This window comes from Mirounga leonina, unplaced genomic scaffold, assembly GCF_011800145.1.
Source record: "Mirounga leonina isolate KUSES-001 unplaced genomic scaffold, KU_Mleo_1.0 Mir_200, whole genome shotgun sequence".
Classification (NCBI taxonomy): Eukaryota; Metazoa; Chordata; class Mammalia; order Carnivora; family Phocidae; genus Mirounga; species Mirounga leonina.
The window spans coordinates 27305156-27327730 of NW_023270503.1; the positions used below are offsets into that span (position 1 = coordinate 27305156).

The following is a 22575-nucleotide window of genomic DNA, read 5'->3' on the forward strand; positions in this document are numbered from 1 at the left end:
CAAGAACGCCAAGAGTAACACCTGGAATATTGCCTGCATATACTTAAACTGAAAAAAATTAAATGGAAAACAAACATCTACACTGTCAGAATCATACAAATACACATGCTTGTCCGAGTTTACCAAATGGGCCTACAGTCAAAAAACTGAAGAGGGAGGAAGAGAGAAGAGGAGAAAAATACAACAGAGCAATTGCCAAACCCAGTGGCCCCTGCTACAAACACCTTCACCTGGATCTGGGCTGACTCATTCTTTGCTGTTTTTGAATTAGGGCATTTAAAACACCTGGGGATGGAGGCGTACACAAAGTTGGGTTTAAAGTCAGAGATGTGACAGGGTGACATCTCAATTACCCGATGCTGGAGGAGAGGTTTCCTCCGTCAGCATTCCCTTTTGTGGGCTGAGGGTCCCATGGTAGCCTGGCCTTGCAGGATTACACAGCAGGGAGCATCAGAGAGTCCATGGGAAAGAGCCATGGACTTCTGATCACAAAAGCTTTACGTCTTGTGAAATAGGTAATCATTTGCTTTGCTCTGTTTCCTTTATAAAGGAAAAAAAATGCACTAGTTGCACACAAAGCCCAGTTCACTTAAGTATTCAAAGACCTAATTTTCTACATAAGAAGTATGTGCCTATCCATCTATTCAGGAGCTTTCTATTACTTTGGGCACATTTTATTAGAGTCATGAAGAACAAATGCCCAGGGCAGGAAGTCTCTGGAAGGCATCCCGTTTGGAGGGACTGAGCTAAGGGCAGCTGGTGGCGGGTCCCTCACCCTGTTGAACTGGGACCAGGACACGGACATGCCACTATAGTCTTCAAGGTGCCCACTGCTGTTGTTGAACAGCTTCTGTGCCAGGAACACGAGGTTCTCCTTGGTCAGGCCCCGGGTGCTCTGCACTTCGGCCTTGAATTTCATGTTGAGCGCCTCACACAGCTGAGACCACAGCACTTTGTCGGGCACGGCGAACGGCACCCTGCCCTGAGACGGAGAAAAGCCAGAATCTTAGGAGAAAACAGTTGCATGATTTATATTCACTCAACCCACAAAATGAAAACACTGATGGCTCAATGCAGTTACAAACATTTGTCTTGCTGAGCCTGAGGATAAATTTTAACTTTTTTGAAATAGGCAGCTCTGTGAAATTGAGAAGGTTCCATTTTACCTTCTTCACACGCAACTTAGAAGGTACCCTCGCGCTATCGATGGTGTTCTGTAAGTGAACTGCTGAACCTCCAGTCTAATCCTACATTCTAAGAGCCATAGAAACAGAATGTGACCAAGGTCTGGCTCTTACACTGTAAGCTCAGGGGAACGGGAATCTGAAAGACTGGGTCTCTAGCTGCAGGCAGAGAGAATTGTGTGTGCACTCATGCATGTGTGTGCATTAAGTGTGATCCTTGAACTCCAGCTCAATGTGAAAAAAATGTCATGTGGAAGAATGGAAACTGAATTGGACCACTTGTTATTGAGAAACAGGTTACAATATCAATTTTTAATAAACTGTTTTTCATCCCAATCAGCCACGGTACTTCATTTTATTTTTTCATTATTACAAAAGTTTTTTTTTGGAATAGGCAATTGCTTCACACAATATAAAATTTAAAAGCACAGAAGGGTATATAGTGGAGTGTCTTCTAAGATTTTGAGAGAGAGCAGCAGAGGGAAAAGGAGAAGCAGACTCCCCACTGAGCAGGGAGCCAGATGTGGGGCTCGATCCCAGAACCAATGGGCTGAGCCACCCAGGTGCCCTATGAAGTTGCTTTTTTTTTTTTTATAGAGGAAGTTGTTTTTTGTTTTTTTTTTAAGATTCTATTTATTTGCGAGAGAGAGAATGAGAGACAGAGAGCATGAGAGGGAGGAGGGTCAGAGGGAGAAGCAGACTCCCCGCTGAGCAGGGAGCCCGATGCGGGACTCGATCCCGGGACTCCGGGATCACGACCTGAGCTGAAGGCAGTTGCTCAACCAACCAAGCCACCCCGGCGCCCCTGAAGTTGCTTTCTTAACCCTGTGTCCCAGCAGCCCGGTTCCTCTGCCCTGAGCATATAACCTAGTTTATTGTGTATGCCTCCAAAGAGATCTATGCATGCTAGGAAATATATATAACTTTTCCTGTTTAAAAATATAAATGGGGACACCTGGGTGGCTGTCTCGGTTAAGCACCTGACTCTTGATTTTTGGCTCAGGTCATGATATATATATATGTATGGTAGCAAAAAATCCACATGTTCTACCTCTCCCTTTTTCCACTTAGTATCTGCAAGGCCTTACATCAGCACATAAACACATGTGCTTTTGTGGCTGCTAAATATTTCACAATATGGAAGAACAATACTATAGCTAGCCAGGCCCCCAAACACAGACATCTGTGTATCAGCCTAGTGATCTTTGTCTATTACAAACAATGCTGCAACGTACTAATGTCATCTGACACTTATGGAACTACATCTGTAGAAAAATCCCCACAAGTACTTATTTTAAAAGAGCATTAAGATGTACACTAGTCGTGAGCACAACTGGAAATGCCAAAAATGCTTATTTATTTAGGCATTGCCTAAATTTAGGCAATTTATTTAGCAACGACATGTTGCAAGAGCTGCCAACGTGACATGAGGAATGAGCTCGGTGGACAGGCAGGGAGGGGAATGAGAGGAGAGGTGGCAATCCTATCCAGGAGGCTTATCAGGACATGCTGCAGGCAGACAGTTTTAAGAGAAGCCTCAAACTCAGGATCTGTAGAATGGGCATGGGAGAATTTCTGCTATAAATCTCACCTTTGCGGCAAAAATATTGTTCTGTAAAGAGGACTGTTGGGAGAACTCAGTGAGACTCTTCACGTTAGAGTCATGTGAGAGGACATACTTTTACACCCTGAATACCCACCATAACCTTTTACCAGGCTTTCATGGAGTACTCGCTCCTGGAAATGTGTAATACCTAGAACTCTTCCTGATGAAATGTTTTGAAAATGCTCATCAAGTGCACACTAGGGGTATTCAGATAGTATTTGATGCATAAATCCACAAAATCATATTCATTCCCTTAGACAAAGCATCTCATTCTTCATGAGAGTTGGCATGAATCACAGAACCTAAAATTTGGAAAAGACATTTTAAATGGCACCCTTGTTTACTGGAGGGAAGATGGCAGGAAGCAACTGCTAAACTATAAGTAACGTCATGAGAGGTCTACCTTCTGGAGTCCCAAATTCCATTCATGGTCTGACCCAAGGATTCAAAAGAATATTCACTAAGTATTGACCAGGTGACAAGCATTTTGTATTTTGTATGTTACCTGATTTCATTTATTTTTTTAAGTAAACTATATGCCCAAAATGGGACCTGAATTTATGATCCCAAGATCAAGACTTGCATGCTCTACCAACTGTGCCAGCCAGGTGTCCCTGAATGTTACCTAATTTCATCTTTCTAACAGCACTAAGGAGCACTATTATCCCTGTGGTGTAGACACTTAGGGAAACTTAGGCTCAAAGAGAGAAAGTGAAGTTCCCATAGTCACAACGTGAGGAAACGGCGGGGCGTGAGTTTAACCCTTGGCCGGACTCCAAGCCTACGCTCTTTCCATTCTCCACATACTCTCTGCCTCCCAGAAAGTACACTTTTCTATGCTTTTCTGGGGGAGAACACATGAAAGAGATTCATGACACCAGCATCAAAATCTTGAGACCCACAGGCCCAGGGAGTCAACTCACAGGCTCTGCAAAAGCATTGTCCCAGAGAACAGTGGCCGTCGCATTGTTGTCCTGGCTACCGTGGACAATCACCACCACCGGGAGGGACAGGGTCTAGAAAGACAAAAGAGAAGGGCTGAGCGCCAAGAGCGACACGTTCCTCTCTTGCTCTTCTTTTTATTACAACACACTCATTTTCTCTTCAAGTTGGAGTAAATGTCATACTTGAATATAAAATCTGAATGGCTCCAGGAATCATGGGACTCTTCATAGTGGTGCAATCTTAGAAATTTTAGATATTTTAAGAGATGTGGCTTAGATATTTCTGAAGGATGCAGTAAGTTTCTCAAATGGAGAACAAGAGAGAAAAGAGAAAGAGTATGGAGATATTTCTGGGAAAAAATAGCAAGTAAAAAATGTCTTAAACTTAGTACAACTGTTACTCAATTCATCCAGAGTGATGTTTTCTTGATTTGCTCCTACCTGTATCTCCAGCTATTTCAATTTGCTATTGCTTGTTATTATAGATCTTAAGAGAATCTAAGATACATAGTTTTAAGGATGACGTCTCCCACTTTCTGTCCACTGACAGTTAAGACACTATGTGATCAAAACAATTCTTTTGTGATACAAAGTGCGTGCGCGCGCACACACACACACACACACACACATCCCACAGCTGAGGGAGGGCTTTACCTTGACTTGAAAAACCAGCTCATTTCCACCAACACTGAACTGTGATTCAAACAGGATTGTAAATTTTTCTTCTGTCACTGACTCTGCTCCACGACGGTCTGACCTCTTAATTCGTTTCAGGGACTGCAAAGGAGACAAATAAAGGGGTTAGACCCCTCAAACAACGAGGGAAGATTTGTTCTTTTCTTCTCCCATCCTCACCATGTTCCGGAAGTGCGCGCTGAGGGTGCCAGTGGCCTGGTGATACTCCATCACACAGCAGTTGTTCAGGATCTCGCCACTGTAGTCACTGCAGAGCAGAGAGAAACTCGACCCTAGACCCATGCGGTGTCTCAGTAAATGTGGGGTAGAAAATATATTGGGGGGACCCAATAAAGAAGGTTATAAAAATGGATGTCATTTAGAGGAAATGTTAGCTGCATAAAATATACAAGATATAAACATACATTACATAAAAGAAATTTTCTTGGATGTATTCCTACTAAATGAATGAAAATCATGTACTTTTCCCACAGAAGGCCTCCCATTCTTTTTCTGAGATCCAAAAGAGGCCAGAAGGTCTAATGGGGCTCCTACAATGAATAGCAGCATCCAGAGTCCTGCCTAGGAGGCTGGAGCATTTTGATCCTGTTATAAGGACTGGAGGAAAGAGGCAGACATGAGGGGGAGGGCCCACGTACTTGCGGGTATTCTCGTTTTTGAGCAGCGACTTGGCCTGCTGCTCACTGATGATGGTGGCCTTCACCTGGGGGGGGTTCATGTGCACGTTCAGCTTCCCGCCCACCAGCAGGCGCACCGTCGCTGCAAACTTGGTCTGGGTCTTCAGGACCTGAGGGGGCTGCTTCTCAATGATGAATGTGCTGCGGGGACACAAGTGACCAGACCACACATGATGCCGGCTCAGGGCACAGGGCCTGGTCCCCCCACGTGCGGAGGCTACCGGGGCTCAGCAGGCAAAGGAAGGGCACACGGCACAGCTCCTGTGCCCAGCAAGGCCACCGAGAGTCAGAGGAGGTGGTGGGAGGGGAGGCAGTGACATGACTCGGCAGCCGGCACAGGCTGCGGGGGGACAAGGGCAGTCCGCGGAGCGCCCACAACACACACTGGGCAAGGTCAACGCCAAGCAGCCATTGCCACTGAGGACAGAGGGGGATGGGGGCCCGAGACAAAGGAGACAAGGACTCCAACGAGAGCCCCCACCCCCGCCCGCGGCAACCCCGGTGGGCAAAGCACCCCTGCCTCCCCGCATGCCAACCACCCGGGGGCCGGCGTGGCCGGAGGCAGCAGTCACCTGGTCACCAGGGCTGAGATGATGTCTGTGATGGTGGCATTGACCTCAGCCAGCATCTCCTCCACTGGGCCGGCGATGGGCAGCTGCTGACAGAGGTGCTCAGCCCTGCGGATCTGCTGCCGGTTCTGCCAGATGATCTCGGCCAACTTCTCACACCTGCACGGGAGGCCCAGGCCACCGGGAGGACAACGGTGTCACCCCGTCCCCCAGGCTCGAGGCCGAGGGGCTCCAGTCTGGGGAGAATGCCCCAAGGCCCAGCTCCACCCTCACCCTGGAAGGCTCTGCTCCTGAGCCGCCGGCTCCTGCCCACGGAGCAGAGCAGAGCGCCCCGCCTGGCAGGAACACGGGGGCGCGGGGCAGCACCCCTGACCCGGCTCCACTCGGCCTGAGGGTCGCTCTGCACACCCTGCCCTGCCCCCCTCCCCAGCACAGGGACTCCCTTCCTGGGCAGGTGGCACACGATGGGGGCCCCCAGGTCGGCGTCAGGAGCCAGAAGCCCCGGTGAAGGAAGCCTTGCTACGGGCCAGCGCGAGCCGGCTGCTCGGGGAAACGCGGGCGGCGGCAGGAGCAGCTGGAGGCGGCGCTCCTGCCCCCCCGGCCGCCCCCCATACACCATTACCAGGACTGCAGCACGTCCAGGCTGCCCTCGGGGGGCCCTCCGTTCCCGGCCAGCTGCTGCCGCCGCTTCCACTGGATCAGCTCATCGTCCAGAATGATGGTCTGCTGCTTCCGCAGCAGCTGCAGGGTCTTCTGGTGCTTCTCGGCCAGCTCCTGAAGGCAGGCGGGGACAGCAGGCCCTTCTGGGCTCCCAGAGAACAGCCCTCACTCGGGAGGCAGGGCTGGGGACCAGGCCCCGGGCACAGGCCCTCCCCTCTCCCAAACCTGCTCTGCCTCACGTGCCCCCCACAGGAAAGAAGGATCTGGCCTCCAGCTCTCCCGGGTCCCGCTCTCTCCCTGGCCCTAGCCCTCTCTCGGGCTCCCCGGACGGCTCGGGATGTGGGCCTCCGAGCGTGGGAGGGGAGGACGCAGATGCCACTTACCACGCGGTACTGCTGTAGCGTCTGGGCCTCGCGCTGCAGCCAGGCCTCCAGGGACACCTGCTTCTGCTGCAGGGCCGTCTCCCGGCTCAGCCGCTCCTGGGGACTCAGCTGGGCCAGCCCGCCAAACTGAGCTACAGGAGGGGACGAGACACCTGTGATCATCATCTCCCGGCTTCCTGCACGAAGCCCAGCGGAACACACACGCCTGTTCTGGAGGCAAGACCCTCAAGGGGCTGCCCAACATCTGACCAACGGCAACTTGGGGTTCTAGAAGCCAAGGGTGCCAGACGTGAGCGGGCTCTGGGCCCTGGCCTCTCGACTTTGATCTCCCCTTCAGGGAGTGTGCAGATGGAAGCCTGAGGGCACAGCTGAGGAGGATCCTGCCCCGAGGCCTCCCCTCCCACCTTAGTCTGCACAGCTGCCCACCAGACCTGCCCACGCCACACGGGGGTCCAGCGCGGAGCCTCGCTGCCTGGTTCCGTGTGTGTCCTCACCGTTTACTAACTGGGGGAACTCAGGCAAATCATTTCACTCTTCGGGGCCTCAGTCTGCCCATGTGCAGAAGGGGAGAGTCTCGGCCCCTGCCTCAGTGGGTCGCTGAGGAGTAAGGAAGTGATGATCCACAAAAGGCTCAAGGAACCTCCCGGCACGCGGGCGCTCTAGGTGAGAGTTAGTCCTTCCTGGGGAGTGGCTTCCAGGGCGGGTTAAAGGGTGACAGAGACCAGCAGCTGCTCAGTCCCACCCCACAAGGCAGGGCCTCCTCGGGAGAGCCCCCGCCCCGCACGCTCTGTCCCGCCCCCGGAGCCCAGCAGCCTCTCCTCTGGAACAAGGGGTTTCTCTAGGTGCTGGAGGGGGCCCAACATGTTGGTTTGTCCAGGTCGGGTGACCGTGAGCTCAGCTGACCAACCGGAAGGAGACAGAGAGGCACAGACAGGGACAGACAGGCACAGACGGAGAAGGGGGGGAGAGGGAGACAGCTTCTCCCCACACTAGCACTGGGACTCTCCTCCACGGCAGGAATAGGGAGTCAGGGAGGCCTCCTTACCCTTCTACAAAAAATCTATTATGAAATACTTCAGACCCAGGGAAGGTAGAAAGAGTGATGCAAGGAACATCTGTGTATCAGTAACCCAGCTTGAGAAGCCACAGCGAAAGCCACCTGTACATCCTTCCCTGCTTGCAAACCCATCCCTGCCTCCAAAGGTAACCACTATCCTCCGTGCTGGGATTATGACGGCCTGCCCATCACCTTGCTGAACATCCCAGTGTCCTCACTTGGGCTGAGACAAGGAGATGCGAGCATCAGCCTGTCGTGGCCGAGGGCCATGTCACACCGACCGAGGCCCTGCCTCAGGGACACACAAGCTGGGACAGACTAAAGCAACTCCTGACAACCAGGGAAAGCCCAGCACTAGAAGAGAACTGGAAATACAAGGTTCTGATCCCATGGCCAGGGACTGAGAGAGAAGACTACAGTCCAGCCGTGGCACACGTCCTGAGGCCACCTCAGAAATCCTGCCACCCACACAGGGGTGCCGCTGATTCCCCCACCTGGGCCCTACCTCCCTATGTGAGTGACCCACTTAGGTGTCTCCTGGCACTTTGCAGAAGCTTCTGGGAGGGAGGTCAGGAGGTGTGGGGCAATTCTCTGCTCCACTAGAGGGAGCTGAGCCTTCTCTTGCACAAACAGAACAATAGTCTGTGTTTCTGATAAGTGAACTTGATAAATGAGACTGAACTGACATTGCATGATGGGTACAAACCCAAAGCAGAACCTAACCCAAACCCATAAATCGGAAACAGAAAACCCAAGAATAGGACTGGAAGTACTATCAACCATCAAAGGCTTGGGGCAGAACTGACAGCCTGGAGGAGAGCGTGTGACTTCTGCTCAGGTCATAATCTCTGGGTCCTGGGATCGAGCCTCGGGTCAGGCTCTGTGCTCAGCGGGGAGTCAGCTTTTCCCTCTCCCTCTGCTTCTCCCCTACCTCATTCTCTCTCTCAAATAAATAAATAAAATCTTAAAAAAAAAAAAAAAGAACTAACAGCCTAAATTCTTCTGTTCCCTAATCTAGGAAGAGGGCCACCCTTTCTCTGGGGTCAGTCCAAGATGGATTCAGAGGAAGACATGCTAGAATCATCCCACCAACATTTACTCAACACCTACTATGATTCTGGCAATGTGCCAGCCTCAGGGTACAGAGATAGAAGGCACAATCCCTTCTCAACAAATTTATATTCTAGTGAGGAAGCTGGAGTTATTAATAAATAATATCTATCCAGCTGTAAGTGTGAGCCCGCATGCATGGTATTAGAGGAGCACTTGTGTACAGGTGAGTATGTGTCTATAGCCAGTTGATCAAGTAGAGGCTTTTCTGAGATTCTCAGCTGGGCATGCTGGCAGGGAGAGAGAAATTAAAGTCACCCTGTCAAATTCTTACAAGGTCAATACGGGGCACCGGTAGGGCTCCATAACCTCACGCTGAAGTTTTCAGTACCCAGGTACCTTGCAGGATTTACACAAGGAAGGGGAGCTTTGTCCATAAGGGCTAAGGGAGGCACGTTAGCATGCACTGTGCCAGGACAACCTCTCTGAATAACCGCACAAAAAACATTAAACATTTGTCATCACAAACACAGCCCTTAGCCCTTATACTTTGCCTGCATAGAGAATTTAACATTTCAGTAAAGCAGCATTTATGAAACACCAATTATATACAAAAGTGTTTTTTACTAGATCATGAGCTTCTTCTCACAGGAGGAAATGTCGTCCCCAACAGACAAGGAGCTCCCTGGGTGTGGGAAACCTGAGTGAGACCCACATTCCCCAAAGGCAAGCTTGTGACCTCTCCCCTTCCTAAGCCTCCTCCTCCCTGCCCAAAGTTAGTGCAAATTCCTGCTACTCCAGAGAAGGGGGAGTGCCTCTGAACAGAAACCTGGTTCTCTTCCAATCTGACCTAAACTTCCTTCTAGCCCTCATGACACACACTGCCCAGGCCGCCCGAGCCTCACCCTGGATCCTCAGGCTCTCCTGATATTGGATGATGAAATACTCTTGAGTCTGCTGAAGCTTCTTCAGCTCATTCTCTGTGTCCTGTGTGACCAGTCGCAGCTCCTCAAATGTCTGGTTGATCTGGAGGTGCTTCTGGGACATGGTGTCAGCAAGACTTCCAACTGGAGAAGTACCCTGGAAACAGATTGGGGAGAGTGCAGGCAGCAGTGAGCTGAGCAGTGAGGATGGAAGGCAACCTCAGGCTTTGGGGAATGCTAATACTATAGACCCCAAACTCCAAATCTAGAGTAAGATGGGTAACTTGTGTCGGAAGGATAGTCATTTACCAGAATTGGTGTGGAGTTGGAAAGAAGGAGGGGAAACAGGTGAGCTGGCAGATTAGGACAACTTCATAAAGCACAGCAGAAACTTCTGTTGTAGCTCTGGCCTCCACCTGAGTCACCCAAACAGGGTCCACCTAAGCTCTCTTCGGAGAGACTAGAACTCAACACATCCAGGAGTGACCTGGGTTTGCCTACTAATGATGATGACCCCTTCATTCCACATTCGTTCACTGATCCAATGCCATGGACCATGTGAGGTGCTGGGGACACAGCGCAGAACAAGGCTGTGTGAACACACATCATCCGTGTCCTCACTCAAGACCTTCTTGTAACTGAGGGAAGAAGCTGAACCTCTCACAGACAGCATCCTAGAAACCCCAAAATGAAGTTACAGGGGAGGCGTCAACAAGTCTTTTATGGATCCAGCCATTTAAGTGACGTGGTCTCAGCCATTCCCTCAACACTTGGCTGAAAGGGGGCTCAGCAGAAATCCTTCTTAAGTAATCTCACCTGAATATGAGCATGCCTTTACTCAAAAACCATTCAGTTGGGGTTAAATTATTTTGCACTTGTCCACATTGTTTTGTGGTGATAATCTCATCAAGGTTATGGATCAATCAGATCAGAGACCATTCTAATTACTTTTGTGCCCCTGTTTTGTGCTCTGTTTATAGAGACACCAACAGATGCACACTGAATTATCTTAAGAAATATGGGTCCAGAGAGAAGGACTTCCCAGCTCCTCTCCCCACACCATAGGACACTCACATTGTTGGCTTCTCGCACCAGCCTCTGTTCATTGTACAGAATATGTCGGATGCAGCGGACCAGCTCCATAGGACAGCGGTCGTACGTGTTCTGAAAGAATCCAACAGCAGACATCACTTTGTCCCACACCATGTTATAGGGCCTAACCCTACCTCAGAGCAGGGGTAAGATTTTATGATGGAGGAGACTCCTGGAGACACAACGGCATAATCACAAGCAATGCTGCTCCTCTAATATTAGTGAGGGCAAGAAAAGTATGTCATAGGAAACCCAATTACAATGAGAAGGTAAGATCATTTTACTTCTTGCCTCTTAATATGCCTAAAGTACTAGGGCATCATTCCTAGAAAAAGGATACATAAATTTCAAAAGGACCACATCAGGAGAAATTGGACTCCACCTTGACTGAGTAATCAAAATTACTACCACCAATGCAGGGAACATGGATGGTGTATGTCTCCAGATGTGATATCCTGAGAAGGACACAACATCACTTACTCAAAATTCTGATCAGGGATGTGTAACCTGAATCTAATGATATCTAAAATATCTTTAAAAATAGATGAGCTGAATTATTTTAAAATTTCAAGGCAGGGGCACCTGGCTGACTCAGGTGGTGGAGCATGCAACTCTTGATCTCAGGTTGAGTTCAAGCCCCACATTGGGTGTAGAGCTTACTTAAAAATAAAATCTTAGGGGTGCCTGGGTGGCTCAATCATTGAGCGACTGCCTTTGGCTCAGGTCATGATCCGAGGTCCTGGGATCAAGCCCCGCATTGGGCTCCCTACTCTGCCAGAAGCCTGCTTCTCCCTCTCCCACGCCCCCTGCTTGTGTTCCCTCTCTCACTGTGTCTCTCTCTCTGTCAAATAAATAAATAAAATCTTAAAAAATAATAATAAATAAAATCTTAAAAAAAAAGCCAATGTAATGAAAGATAAAGGTTGAAACAGTTCCAGATTAAAGGCGATTAAAGAGACATGATAACCAGATGCAATATGTGGTCCTGGGCTGAAGGAAAAAAAAAATGACATAAAGGATATTATTGAGTCAGGTGACAAAATGGAAATATAGATATGATTACCTAACAGTGTTTTGTCAATGTGACACGTACTGAAGTTGAAAACTGTACTATAACCATGTAGAGAAAATGCACACTGAAGTACTTAGGGGCAAAGGGACATGATGTATGCAACTTACTCTCAAGTGACAAAAATGTGTGTGTATAGAGACAGAATATAATAAAGCAAATATTAACAATGGGTGGATCTGGGCATATGTAGGGGTTCTTTGCATCAATCCTGCAACTTCCTACAAACTTGTTTTCAAATAAAAAGTTTAAAAATAAAAGGCTACAATCACAAAGCCAGACAATAAGAACTTTTTACACCTAACAGGTTAAGTCAACAACACTGGGTTGAAGAAGAGAAGGAAAAGCTCCAGGGAGGTACTAAATGAAGAGTCTCTCCTAGGGAAAATAATTAAGTGTGACCCGGCATTCACACCCACCTGGAGCTGCGTGGCATAGTGCCCCAGCTTGATCTTCAGTAAGAACCCATCTTCCCCGACTTGGTGCTCCGCCTTCTTCTGCAGCTCCTGCACCAGGCCCTCCAGGAGCTGGGTGGCCTTAATGTTCTCCTGTGGATTATCAAGATCTATTGAGTCCCTGGGGAAAAAAATTACACACATATGTATACATACATGCACATGAGCCTGTATAAATGCAGCTTCAACCCATCATACCTTTTCTTTAGCTGAAGTGATTTCTTCATAATGCTCACTTCAAATTTTAGGGAACAGTCCAATTCAAATTGACTAGATGCCTACATTAATCTATCCCTAATCCACTAATTAGCTTAGTGGACTGTATATTTCCTTTTTTTACAATGTACTGCCGTTTCTCCTTCCTTCTACTGACTTGCTCTGGTGCTTATGCTATCTGCTTCTAGAAATGAAGGGAAAAGGAAAGTGCTTCGTGTACTCTGAAGGAAACAAGGGCTCTGATAACTTCCTATTTATAGTTACCCCTCAAGGGTTGAAAGGGGGCACAAGGTCAAGAATGTTCTACATGCTTTTTCCAGCCTTGACTAGTTCTGTGTGTTGCTAATTTCACAGAGTATTTCTTTTTTCTTTTCCTTTTTTTTTTTAAAGATTTTATTTATTTATTTGAGAGAGAGAATGAGATAGAGAGAGCATGAGAGGGGGGAGGGTCAGAGGGAGAAGCAGACTCCCCGCCGAGCAGGGAGCCCGATGCGGGACTCGATCCCGGGACTCCAGGATCATGACCTGAGCCAAAGGCAGTCGCTTAACCAACTGAGCCACCCAGGCGCCCTCTTTTCCTTTTTTTAATAAAGATTTTATTTATTCATTTGAGAGAGAGAGAAAGAGAGACAGAGTGAGCACAAGCAGGGGGAGAGGCAGAGGGAGAGGGAGAAGGAGACTCCCCGCTGAGCCAGAAGCCGGATGCCACCGATCCCAGGACCCTGAGATCATGACCCGAGCCAGAGAGAGACAGATGTTTAACTGGCTGAGCCACCCAGGCGCCCCTCACAGAGTATTTCTTAAGTAAAGACAGGTGGAACACGCTTACTGCTATTTCTAAGGAACCCTGGAAATGAGATATTAAGACAGAAGGTGCCTGCAAGTATTTATACAAATTACTGGTTGCAGATCTGGGACCTGTAGGCTAACTCTTCCAGTGATGCAGAGAAACCACTCTACGGACTTGGTATTAATTCAGAGCCACTAAACTGGTGACAAGAGGGTTGGATAGTTTCCCTCCCTCTTTTCCTTCTCTTCTTTATTCCTTCCTTCCCTCCTTCCCCCACTCCCCTCACCAACTCTCTTTTTTCAAACAATTTAGGCAACAATTGCTATTGGGCAGTATTAAATTGCTTAACTCAGCTCACTGAAGAAACCAAACAGCTGTCAGAGTGAAATAACATTCAATTACTGCTGACCGGGTCTGGAGCCAAACAAGAGATCTAGTGGTAGCTAAAAGGCTGCACCTCTACACCCCTGAAGTCAGTTAGCAACTAATTTCAAACAAAGGCACAAGCAGGTGTGCCAAAACACTGATGATAATATAGTTCAGCAATAATATGCCCACATCTGTCCTCTGAGAAGGTAGTAGAGAAAGCCAAATTTTAAATATGTATCCTCTCTGTACTAAATAAAGTATGTATTAAATACAAGCCTGGGAGGAATGAAGGGCAGCCCTGCACCTCTGTTTCCACTGGCATTAATGCTCCTCATCTGAGGAACCCACTCTTGAGAAGATCGTCTCTGTGCAAAACTCACGGAAATCAAGTACTGGTTCTGGCACTTGAAAACTTAATTCTCTACTTAAAAAGGAAAAAAAAGGCTTTCTTAGCTTAAACATGAAGAACTCAACATCTTTTTAAATTAAAATCTTTATGTTCTTAAGAAAACCAAGCTAAATAAAATTCAGGTTTTCCTTGATATCAACACAAGTCCTTTAACATTCGTTCGGTAAGAAACTACATGGGGAATCTACTAAATGAAAATTTAAATCACCAGAAATTTCCTACTGATGTTTTTCTGAACTCTCCAAATCATTAAAACAGAAAATAAAATGAAAAAGAAATGGAAAAGCGCTAAGCAAGGTGCAGCTGATGTGCTTATGTTTAGCTTGGTTTTTTTTCTCACTTCATTACACGAGGCTGAGATTTTTTTTTTAATTGCCCAGAAAATTGCCTTCCTTTGGTGCTCCCTAGCTTCTGACCAGAAATCTGCTACTAACACGCAACTGCGACTACCACAAGGTGGCCTTACTAACAGGTACACAGGCCTGCTGGGACGGTCGCAGAGCAGCCGCCGGTCCTGGGCTCTGCTGGGGTGGACCCTGCCCTGTCCGCCCCCCCAGCCCCATTGAGGCCTGAAGCAGCTGATGAGTCTGTCCGATCAGAAGGACAGGCTGCTGGGCACCCAACATGCTCCCAGGCCCTGAGCAGAGCAGGCCCCGAGCCTGGTGCACAGTAATGTCCATTCAAAAGCTCTGTTGTCAATCTACTGCATTATACTCTGAAAGAATTTAAAAATAATTTTCCCTCTGAGTATATTTCCAAACAGCAATTTGGAAAATAAAAGTAAAAACATGCTGTTAAATCTGCCACCAAGAACGTAATTATTGTTAATATTTTGGTGTATTGTCTTTTGGTCTTTATGTGTATATATAAATTTAAAAACACCAATGTCTCCATTGTTAACTTTGTTAATAATACATTTTATTAAATGATATGCATATGCATACCTTAGCTGCCCCACCAAGCACTAAATTCTTTGTGGACAAACAAGGGCTTTACTCTGTTCATATGAATTCTACACCCTGTAGGCACTCAAAACATATTTTTCAACTGTTGTTTATTAGCAGCAATGATCTAATGCTTTTAGCCAGAATTTACTATTAAAGGGAAATAGGAAAAAATCCTATTTTAAAAATCCTAAGAGTTACTCCATCTCCCTAAAATCTAAGCTAGGGTTAAATAACTTTTAACCTGCATCACATCATTTTTTAAAAATGTACAACTTTAGGGAGTCTGGGTGGCTCAGTCGTTAAGTGTCTGCCTTTGGCTCTGGTCATGGTCCCAGGGTCCTGGGATCGAGCCCCACATCGGGCTCCCTGCTCAGCAGGAACCCTGCTTCTCCCTCTCCCACTCCCCCTGCTTGTGTTCCTGCTCTCGCTGTCTCTCTCTCTGTCAAATAAATAAAAAATAAGAGAAAATCTTTTAAAAAATAATAAATTTTTAAAAATGTACAATTTTTAAAGCCTCCATCATGTTACCCTTCCAATCAAACTTCAATATGCTTGTGCTTCACTAAATATGACAGAAAAAACTGTGTTCACTTACCAAGCTTGGCTTTCGATCCACTGGGATAAATAATGTCGCACCTCAATGGGGAAATGCTGACCATACAATGCTTGCATTTGATGAAGAGCATCGCCTTGGAGTTGCTGGGCTTGTATCCACACAGCCATGATTTTAATCTGTTAAACAAACGATCAGTGGTTTGGGTGGGGGTTTTTTTTATCCCCCTTTAAATCCACTAGAATAAATATTCACAATTAAAAAACCTAGAGATAAATGCTTTTAATGCTTTTAAGCCCTTCTTGGTAGAATAAAGATCAGTATTCTGGAACTGAATTTTAGCTTTAAAATGTTTCAAAATGTACACATTCAGTGTGGCCATGGAAAGGTATATAACTTGGTCTATGAAGTGCCGACTGTAAAACATACTGAAATCCTACGAGTAAAAGTACAAAGCCAGAATTAGGGGAAGAACTGCCTATAACTCTGATATCACAGACATATTTACTTTTGTGCCAAACTTGAAGTAACAATAAGCAGCATTTTAACAGTAAGATAATTAGCACAGGAATTTTTTAAAAAATCACTTGTTTTAGGGTGCCTGGGTGGCTCAGGTCATGATCCCAGGGTCCTGGGATTGAGTCCCGCATTGGGCTCCCGGCTTCTCCCTCTGCCTGCCGCTCCCCCTGTTTGTGCTCTCTCATTCTCTCTCAGATAAATAAAGAAAATCTATTAAAAAAAGCACTTGTTTTAGATTTGGTATTTTGACTAGAAATGCAATAAACGTGCTGCCATTTTGAAAAAGACCCAGTAAAAGAAAAGTGAAAATATTTAAAACATGAATTGAATCCTATGTATTATTTCCAGTTACCTAAGCTGCAATGCTTTACACACAAAGGGCATAGATTTATCTGGAAAAATGCCCCAAGTTTCACCTTCTGAGTTACTGCTAAGGAATTTATGAAGCAATCTTCTGTTAAATTACAGTATTTAAAAATCTCTCTGACAGGGACCCTTGGATGGCTCAGTCGGTTAAGCATCTCCCTTTGGCTCAGATCATGATCCCAGGGTCCTGGGATAGAGCCTGGTGTTAGGCTCCCTGATCAGCGGGGAGTCTGCTTCTCCCTCTGCCTCTGCCCTCCCCCTGTTTGTGCTTTTTCTTGCTTGCTCTGTCTCTTTCAAATAAATAAGATCTTGGGATGCCTGGGTGGCTCAGTCGGTTAAGTGTCTGCCTTAGGCTCAGGTCATGATCCCAACATCTTGGGATCGAGTCCCACATCGGGCTCCTTGCTCAGCAGGGAACCTGCTTCTCCCTCTGCCTGCCGCTCCCCCTGCTTGTGCTCTCTCTCTTACAAATAAAATCTTTAAAAAAAAAAAAATCTCTCTGACATAAAAACAATACATTCCAGCTAAGAGTTAGAAACAAGAACCATTATATTCCAATAGTAGGTAGGTTTTTAAAACATGCTCTTGATTCTAGAAAAAGTTTTATAAAACTACCATGATGCCTTCTCAGATTTACCTGAGAATTTTTAATTCAGTTGGCAGAAACTCTCTGGGATCAACCTGATTGTGGCAGCAACATTACTTTCATGTACACAGAGGGCACAAAAACTGAATCTTATTCTAACACTAGGATCCCTAATGTAAAATTTGGTGGAAGGCAGGGCTAACTTGAAAATCATCCAAAATGATTTGGCTACTGATTTGCACCAGTCTCTTAACTATGTTACGATTAGGGTTCAGTGAATCAGGTCTTGATTTTGTGGACCTCCAAAGACTACACATGTGTGTTGGGAAACAAAAATCCCTTCCGTTAGTTGTAGTTGTCCGATCGTGTAACACTGAGCTATTTATGGGACAAGTCAGTTAGCCAACAATGAGGTATGGGGTGGGTGCCAGTTACCTATTTTAGACTTGTGCTATGCTATAGAACACTTGAGCAGTGTACAATTTCATTTAGGGCTTTTGGGCATTAAGGCTGCGATCACTGTAAGATCATCCAAAACATCAAATTTCAATGGCTGAGAGTTTACTAGGAGAGAGGCTTGGCTAAAAGAACTCTCTCCAGAAGCAATCGCACATTATAACCTAACATCTGGAAGACATTTAATTGTACAATATAATTTTTAATTAAATGAATCATATCCCAAGATTTTGGAAAATTGGAACAGATACAAGGCACGTTTTTTTGGATAAAAGGTAAAAGGATGGATGCGTGGGTGGAGATGCTTAAGCAGTTAAGTGTATGGAAGAGCAATGAAGGAATGAAGAACATAATTCAGGCATTCATCTCTTTTAGTGGTAAGGAATTGGAAAGAAGTAGGACCTCACCATAGCTGTTTTAATGATTATATGAACAATACCAAAAGATACAAAAATTGTCTTGAATCCTGCATTCATTAACTGAACTGACCCAAGAGACAAAAGAAGGAAAATTGTGGGAAAATGTTTATCTCCTCAGAAACCCCTCACTCCATGCAAAGAATTGTATTCTGGTCACATTGTAACCTCTTGGTCTACTTGACTTTTCTTCACATCATTTATCACTTCCTGACATTTATCATATATTTGTTTACTGGCTTCTCACTAGGGTAAAATCACCATGAACACAATGACTTTGTTTTGTTCACTCTTTCTCTTGGGCCTAGAACAGTGCCTGGCACATAAGCATTCTGTAAATTTTTTATTGTTGTTGAATAAATAAATGTATACACACAATTTGGTCAAATCCATCAGGTCTTTTCAAAGTTATGGAGTATGAAAATATAAGTATGAAATACCAAAGCAAGAAAATGGAACAGATTCTATAATTTGGATGAGTCTGTATTAACAATATTCTATTTGTTCCTTAATAACATATGCCACAAGGCGCCTGGGTGGCTCAGTTGTTAAGTGGCTGCCTTTGGCTCAGGTCATGATCCCGGAGTCCTAGGATGGAGCCTTGGGTCCAGGCTGGGCTCCCCCACTCAGCAAGGAGTCTGCTTCTCCCTCTCTCTCTGCTCCTCCCCCCACTCGTGCTCTCTCACTCACTCTCTCAAATAAATAAATACAATCTTTTTTTTTTTTAAAGATTTTATTTATTTGACAGAGAGAGACAGCGAGAGAGGGAACACAAGCAGGGGGAGTGGGAGAGGGAGAAGCAGGCTTCCCACGGAGCGGGGAGCCCGATGCGGGGCTCGATCCCAGGACTCAGGGATCATGACCTGAGCCGAAGGCAGACGCTTAATGTCTGAGCCACCCAGGCGCCCCAAATAAGTAAAATCTTAAAAAAACATATGCCACAATTTGTAATTTTTCCTTTTAGTTTTTATTAATTTGTTTTTGTTTATCTCCCCCCACTGAACTCTAAGAACTCTAAGAGCACATTTATTTACTACTGTGTCCCTAATGCCTAGTACAGTGGCTTACCATGGTAAGTAAGTAATCAAAACATATTTGCTAGTGAATAAATACATATTTGGTAAATATTTCACATGTCCTGCTCGTTGAGCATATTACAGGTGTCTAATATTGCTTTAAAAAAGAAGTACTATGGTAATATGCCACATATATGGGGCCCCTAGGTGGCTCAGTTGGTTAAGCATCTGACTCTTGGTTTCAGCTCAGGTCATGATCTTATGGGCCATGGGATGGAGCCCCATGACAGGCTCTATGCTCAGCGCAGAGTCTGCTTGGGGTTCTCTCTCCCTCTCCTCCTGCCCCTCCCCCAGTTCACGCACACACACACACACGCTCTCTCTCTAATAAATAAATCTTAAAGAAAAAAGTCACACTGGGACGCCTGGGTGGCTCAGTCGTTAAGCGTCTGTCTTCGGCTCAGGTCATGGTCCTAGGGTCCTGGGATTGAGCCCTGCATCAGGCTCCCTGCTCCGCGGGAGGCCTGCTTCTCCCTCTCCCACTCCCCCTGCTTCTCTGCCCTCTCTTGCTGGGTCTCTCTGTCAAATAAATAAATAAAAATCTTTAAAAAAGGGGTGCCTGGGTGGCTCAGTCGTTAAGCGTCTGCCTTCAGCTCAGGTCATGGTCCCAGGGTCCTGGGATTGAGGCCCGCATCGGGCTCCTTGCTCCGCGGGAGGCCTGCTTCTCCCTCTCCCCACTGCTTGTGTTCCCTCTCTCGCTGTGTCTCTGTCAAATAAATAAAATCTTAAAAAAAAAAAAAAATCACACTATTTTGTCTCAACTTTTATTAGTTTTTAGTTTTAACAAAGAGTGAAATGCTGCACTCTTAGAATCTGTCAGAATATTTTTTATGGTTCTAAATATGAACATGTTGTAATAGTTATTTTCTAAAATGCCATTTGAGGAATAACAGCTGGTAAATATAAGGTGGTAACCACCTTATTTTGAAAAACACAAATTATTTTAACTTCACTACAAAAAAATGCTTTGATAGAGTTGGAAAGTAGATTTTACCTACTACTAGTCAAAAATGTAAAAAATAAAAAGAGTACAGTAAATAATACAGAATCATTTTACTTTTACTTCTTAACTAAGAACTATATACATATGGAACATGAAATGAGTTACTGAAATTATCACGTAACAATTGAAAACATGCAATTTGGAGAAAAAAACCACCCCACCCCCATTGCATCAATAGAAGCGAGAACCTAACTAGTACTTTCCCTTGTACATGCCCAAACTCTTCACAGCCATTATTAAGCTATGCCTACACCTGGCATGCGCTGGGTCCCTGTCCTTTCGCATTAGTATTTATCCTGCCATTGAATACTACTCCACATATGTAGTTACTGCACCTCTGTCCTCAATACACACTTTCTTTTGCTTATTTACAGGCAGCCCCATCTTCAATGCATGATGTTCTGACAAGGAAGTGGTTTGTATCTTTGGTAAATCTTCACAGGGGCTTCTCTAAAGACTGGGAAATGGATGCACAATCTTATTTTTAGCCAAAGATGAGAACCAGCTGAGCTTTGCTTAGTTGCATTCTTAGTATTCATAAGCATTCCAAACAACCTAAACCAGCCTTGGATGCCAAATGTACTTTCTAAAGCCCAAGGTGCTGAAATCAACCTTATATATCTGGATAAATCCTAGGAGTCTCAAATAAAGCAGACCTTCAGGCACTTGTTTTAAAAAAGCTCCAAATTCTAAGCGTATAATGTTACAGGCTTATTGAAAACTATAAAAATGAATGTCCACTAACAAATAAATGGTAGGAGTGGGTGGGATTTAGGAATATTCTTGTCTCAATAATAGATACCTTTTTATTAGATGCTTTCCCTTTTAAAAGTAAAATATAAACCTTTGTCAAGAAAAACATCACTCTAGAGGCGCCTGGGTGGCTCTGCCAGTTAAACATCTAACTTCGGCTCTGGTCATGATCTCAGGGTCCAGGGATCAAGCCCCGCATCAGGCTCCCTGCTCAGCGGCAAGTCTGCTTGCCCCTCTCCCTCTTCCTCTGTTCCTCCTCCTGCTCCTGCTCTCTTTCTCTCTAATAAATAAATAAATAAATAAAATCTTAAAAAAAAGAAAAAGAAAAACATCTCTCTCTCTGAAGATTTCTAGAACACTGCGGCCAAAGTCATGGCATAGTTAAACTGAGGGGGAAGTACAGAGTACATGACAACAGAAAGCTCCCAACGCATATATGCTAACTAGCTCGGGGTGGGAGTGGGGGGTTTAAAATGTGTGTAGTGATTTGTTTCACTGGACTCATGCACATAATTTAAAGCATTTTGGGGGCACCTGGGTGGCTCAGTCGGTTAAGTGTCTGCCTTTGGCTCAGGTCATGATCCCAGTCGGGCTCCCTGCTCAGTGGGAGACTGCTTCTCCCTCTCCTCCCTGCTTATGCTCTCTCTCGCTATCTCTGTCACTATATGTTTCTTTCTCTCAAATAAATAAAATCTTAAAAAAAAAAAAATAAAGCATTTTGTAACTCCTACTTTCCATTCAACCACAACCACCACCCCATCCCATCACACCCTAGGACCAAAGTCTCTAAAATGAGGTTAGAGTTTTGGAGACAATGGTGAACTCACCTACATAGAGTTCTATAAGATTTAACCTCTTACACCTTTGTGCCTCAGTTTCCTTATTTGTAAAATGGTACTAATAATACGACCCTTGGGGAGTTGTTGTAAAAAATAAGTTAATCTGTATAAATGCTTAAAACAGTGCCTGGCCCATCATAATTGTTCAATATTATTCTGACTTTTACAACCTTAAACTTACAAAGTTGGCTTTCTTCTCCCCATCTCCAATTTTAACTCACTTCAATAAACCTTTCCAAAGTCAACTCTCCATAAAGAGCTCTTGCTACCCTCTCCTTAACCAATATCCTGCAGTATAAACTTTACCTTCCTTTTAAAACATGGAATTCCAGGGTGCCTGGGTGGCTCAGATGGTTAAGCGTCTGCCTTCGGCTCAGGTCATGATCCCAGGGTCCTGGGATCGAGCCCCACATGGAGCCCCACATCGGGCTCCTGGCTCAGCGGGGAGCCTGCTTCTCCCTCTCCCTCTGCCTCTCTCCCTGCTCATGCTCTCTCTCTCTCTGTGTATCTTTGTGTCTCAAATGAATAAATAAAATCTTTAAAAAAAAAACAAAACATGGAATTCCAATTTCTTAGTCAATTTAACTGGCAGACGGACTTCTATAGATGAGAATGAATGGGGGGTGGTGGGAAAGCACTGGGAAGGCTGTTCTCGCATTTCTGAGAGAGCCAAGAATTGTGAAGGGTAGTATAACAAGAGAAAGACTGTCTAAGTATACTAAACTTTAAAAGAAAAAAAAAAAAAAAAAAAAAGAACATCCATTCCAATGTGCCCTTCTGACAGAGAAGACCAAGCCAGCAGGGAGCTGTACCTTTTCCTATTCCTTCCAAGGACACAATTCACTCCTACTAATGAAAGTATGAATTTTTTTTTTTAAAGATTTTATTTATATTTGACAGAGAGAGAAGACA

General features: G+C 45.5%; 1 protein-coding gene across 4 annotated transcripts in view; it reads right to left on the minus strand.

The window, feature by feature from the left end:
- Positions 1–22575, minus strand: part of STAT5B (signal transducer and activator of transcription 5B) — a 69540-nt gene that overhangs the window by 10315 nt on the left and 36650 nt on the right. For 3 of the 4 annotated variants that reach the window (XR_004683223.1, XM_035027140.1, XM_035027141.1), the window contains exons 2-13: positions 15692–15828; positions 12330–12486; positions 10824–10913; positions 9732–9906; positions 6720–6850; positions 6299–6450; positions 5680–5835; positions 5069–5248; positions 4590–4677; positions 4389–4511; positions 3714–3806; positions 776–982 (exon numbers count right to left, since the gene is read on the minus strand). Coding sequence is in view for 3 of the 4 variants with exons in the window: in XM_035027140.1 (XP_034883031.1) it covers positions 776–982; positions 3714–3806; positions 4389–4511; positions 4590–4677; positions 5069–5248; positions 5680–5835; positions 6299–6450; positions 6720–6850; positions 9732–9906; positions 10824–10913; positions 12330–12486; positions 15692–15819 (1680 nt within the window). In the remaining variant the exon portion in view is untranslated. Of the gene's footprint in view, positions 1–775; positions 983–3713; positions 3807–4388; positions 4512–4589; positions 4678–5068; positions 5249–5679; positions 5836–6298; positions 6451–6719; positions 6851–9731; positions 9907–10823; positions 10914–12329; positions 12487–15691; positions 15829–22575 lie in introns of those variants that run through there. The other variant, XM_035027142.1, reaches the window with a different exon arrangement.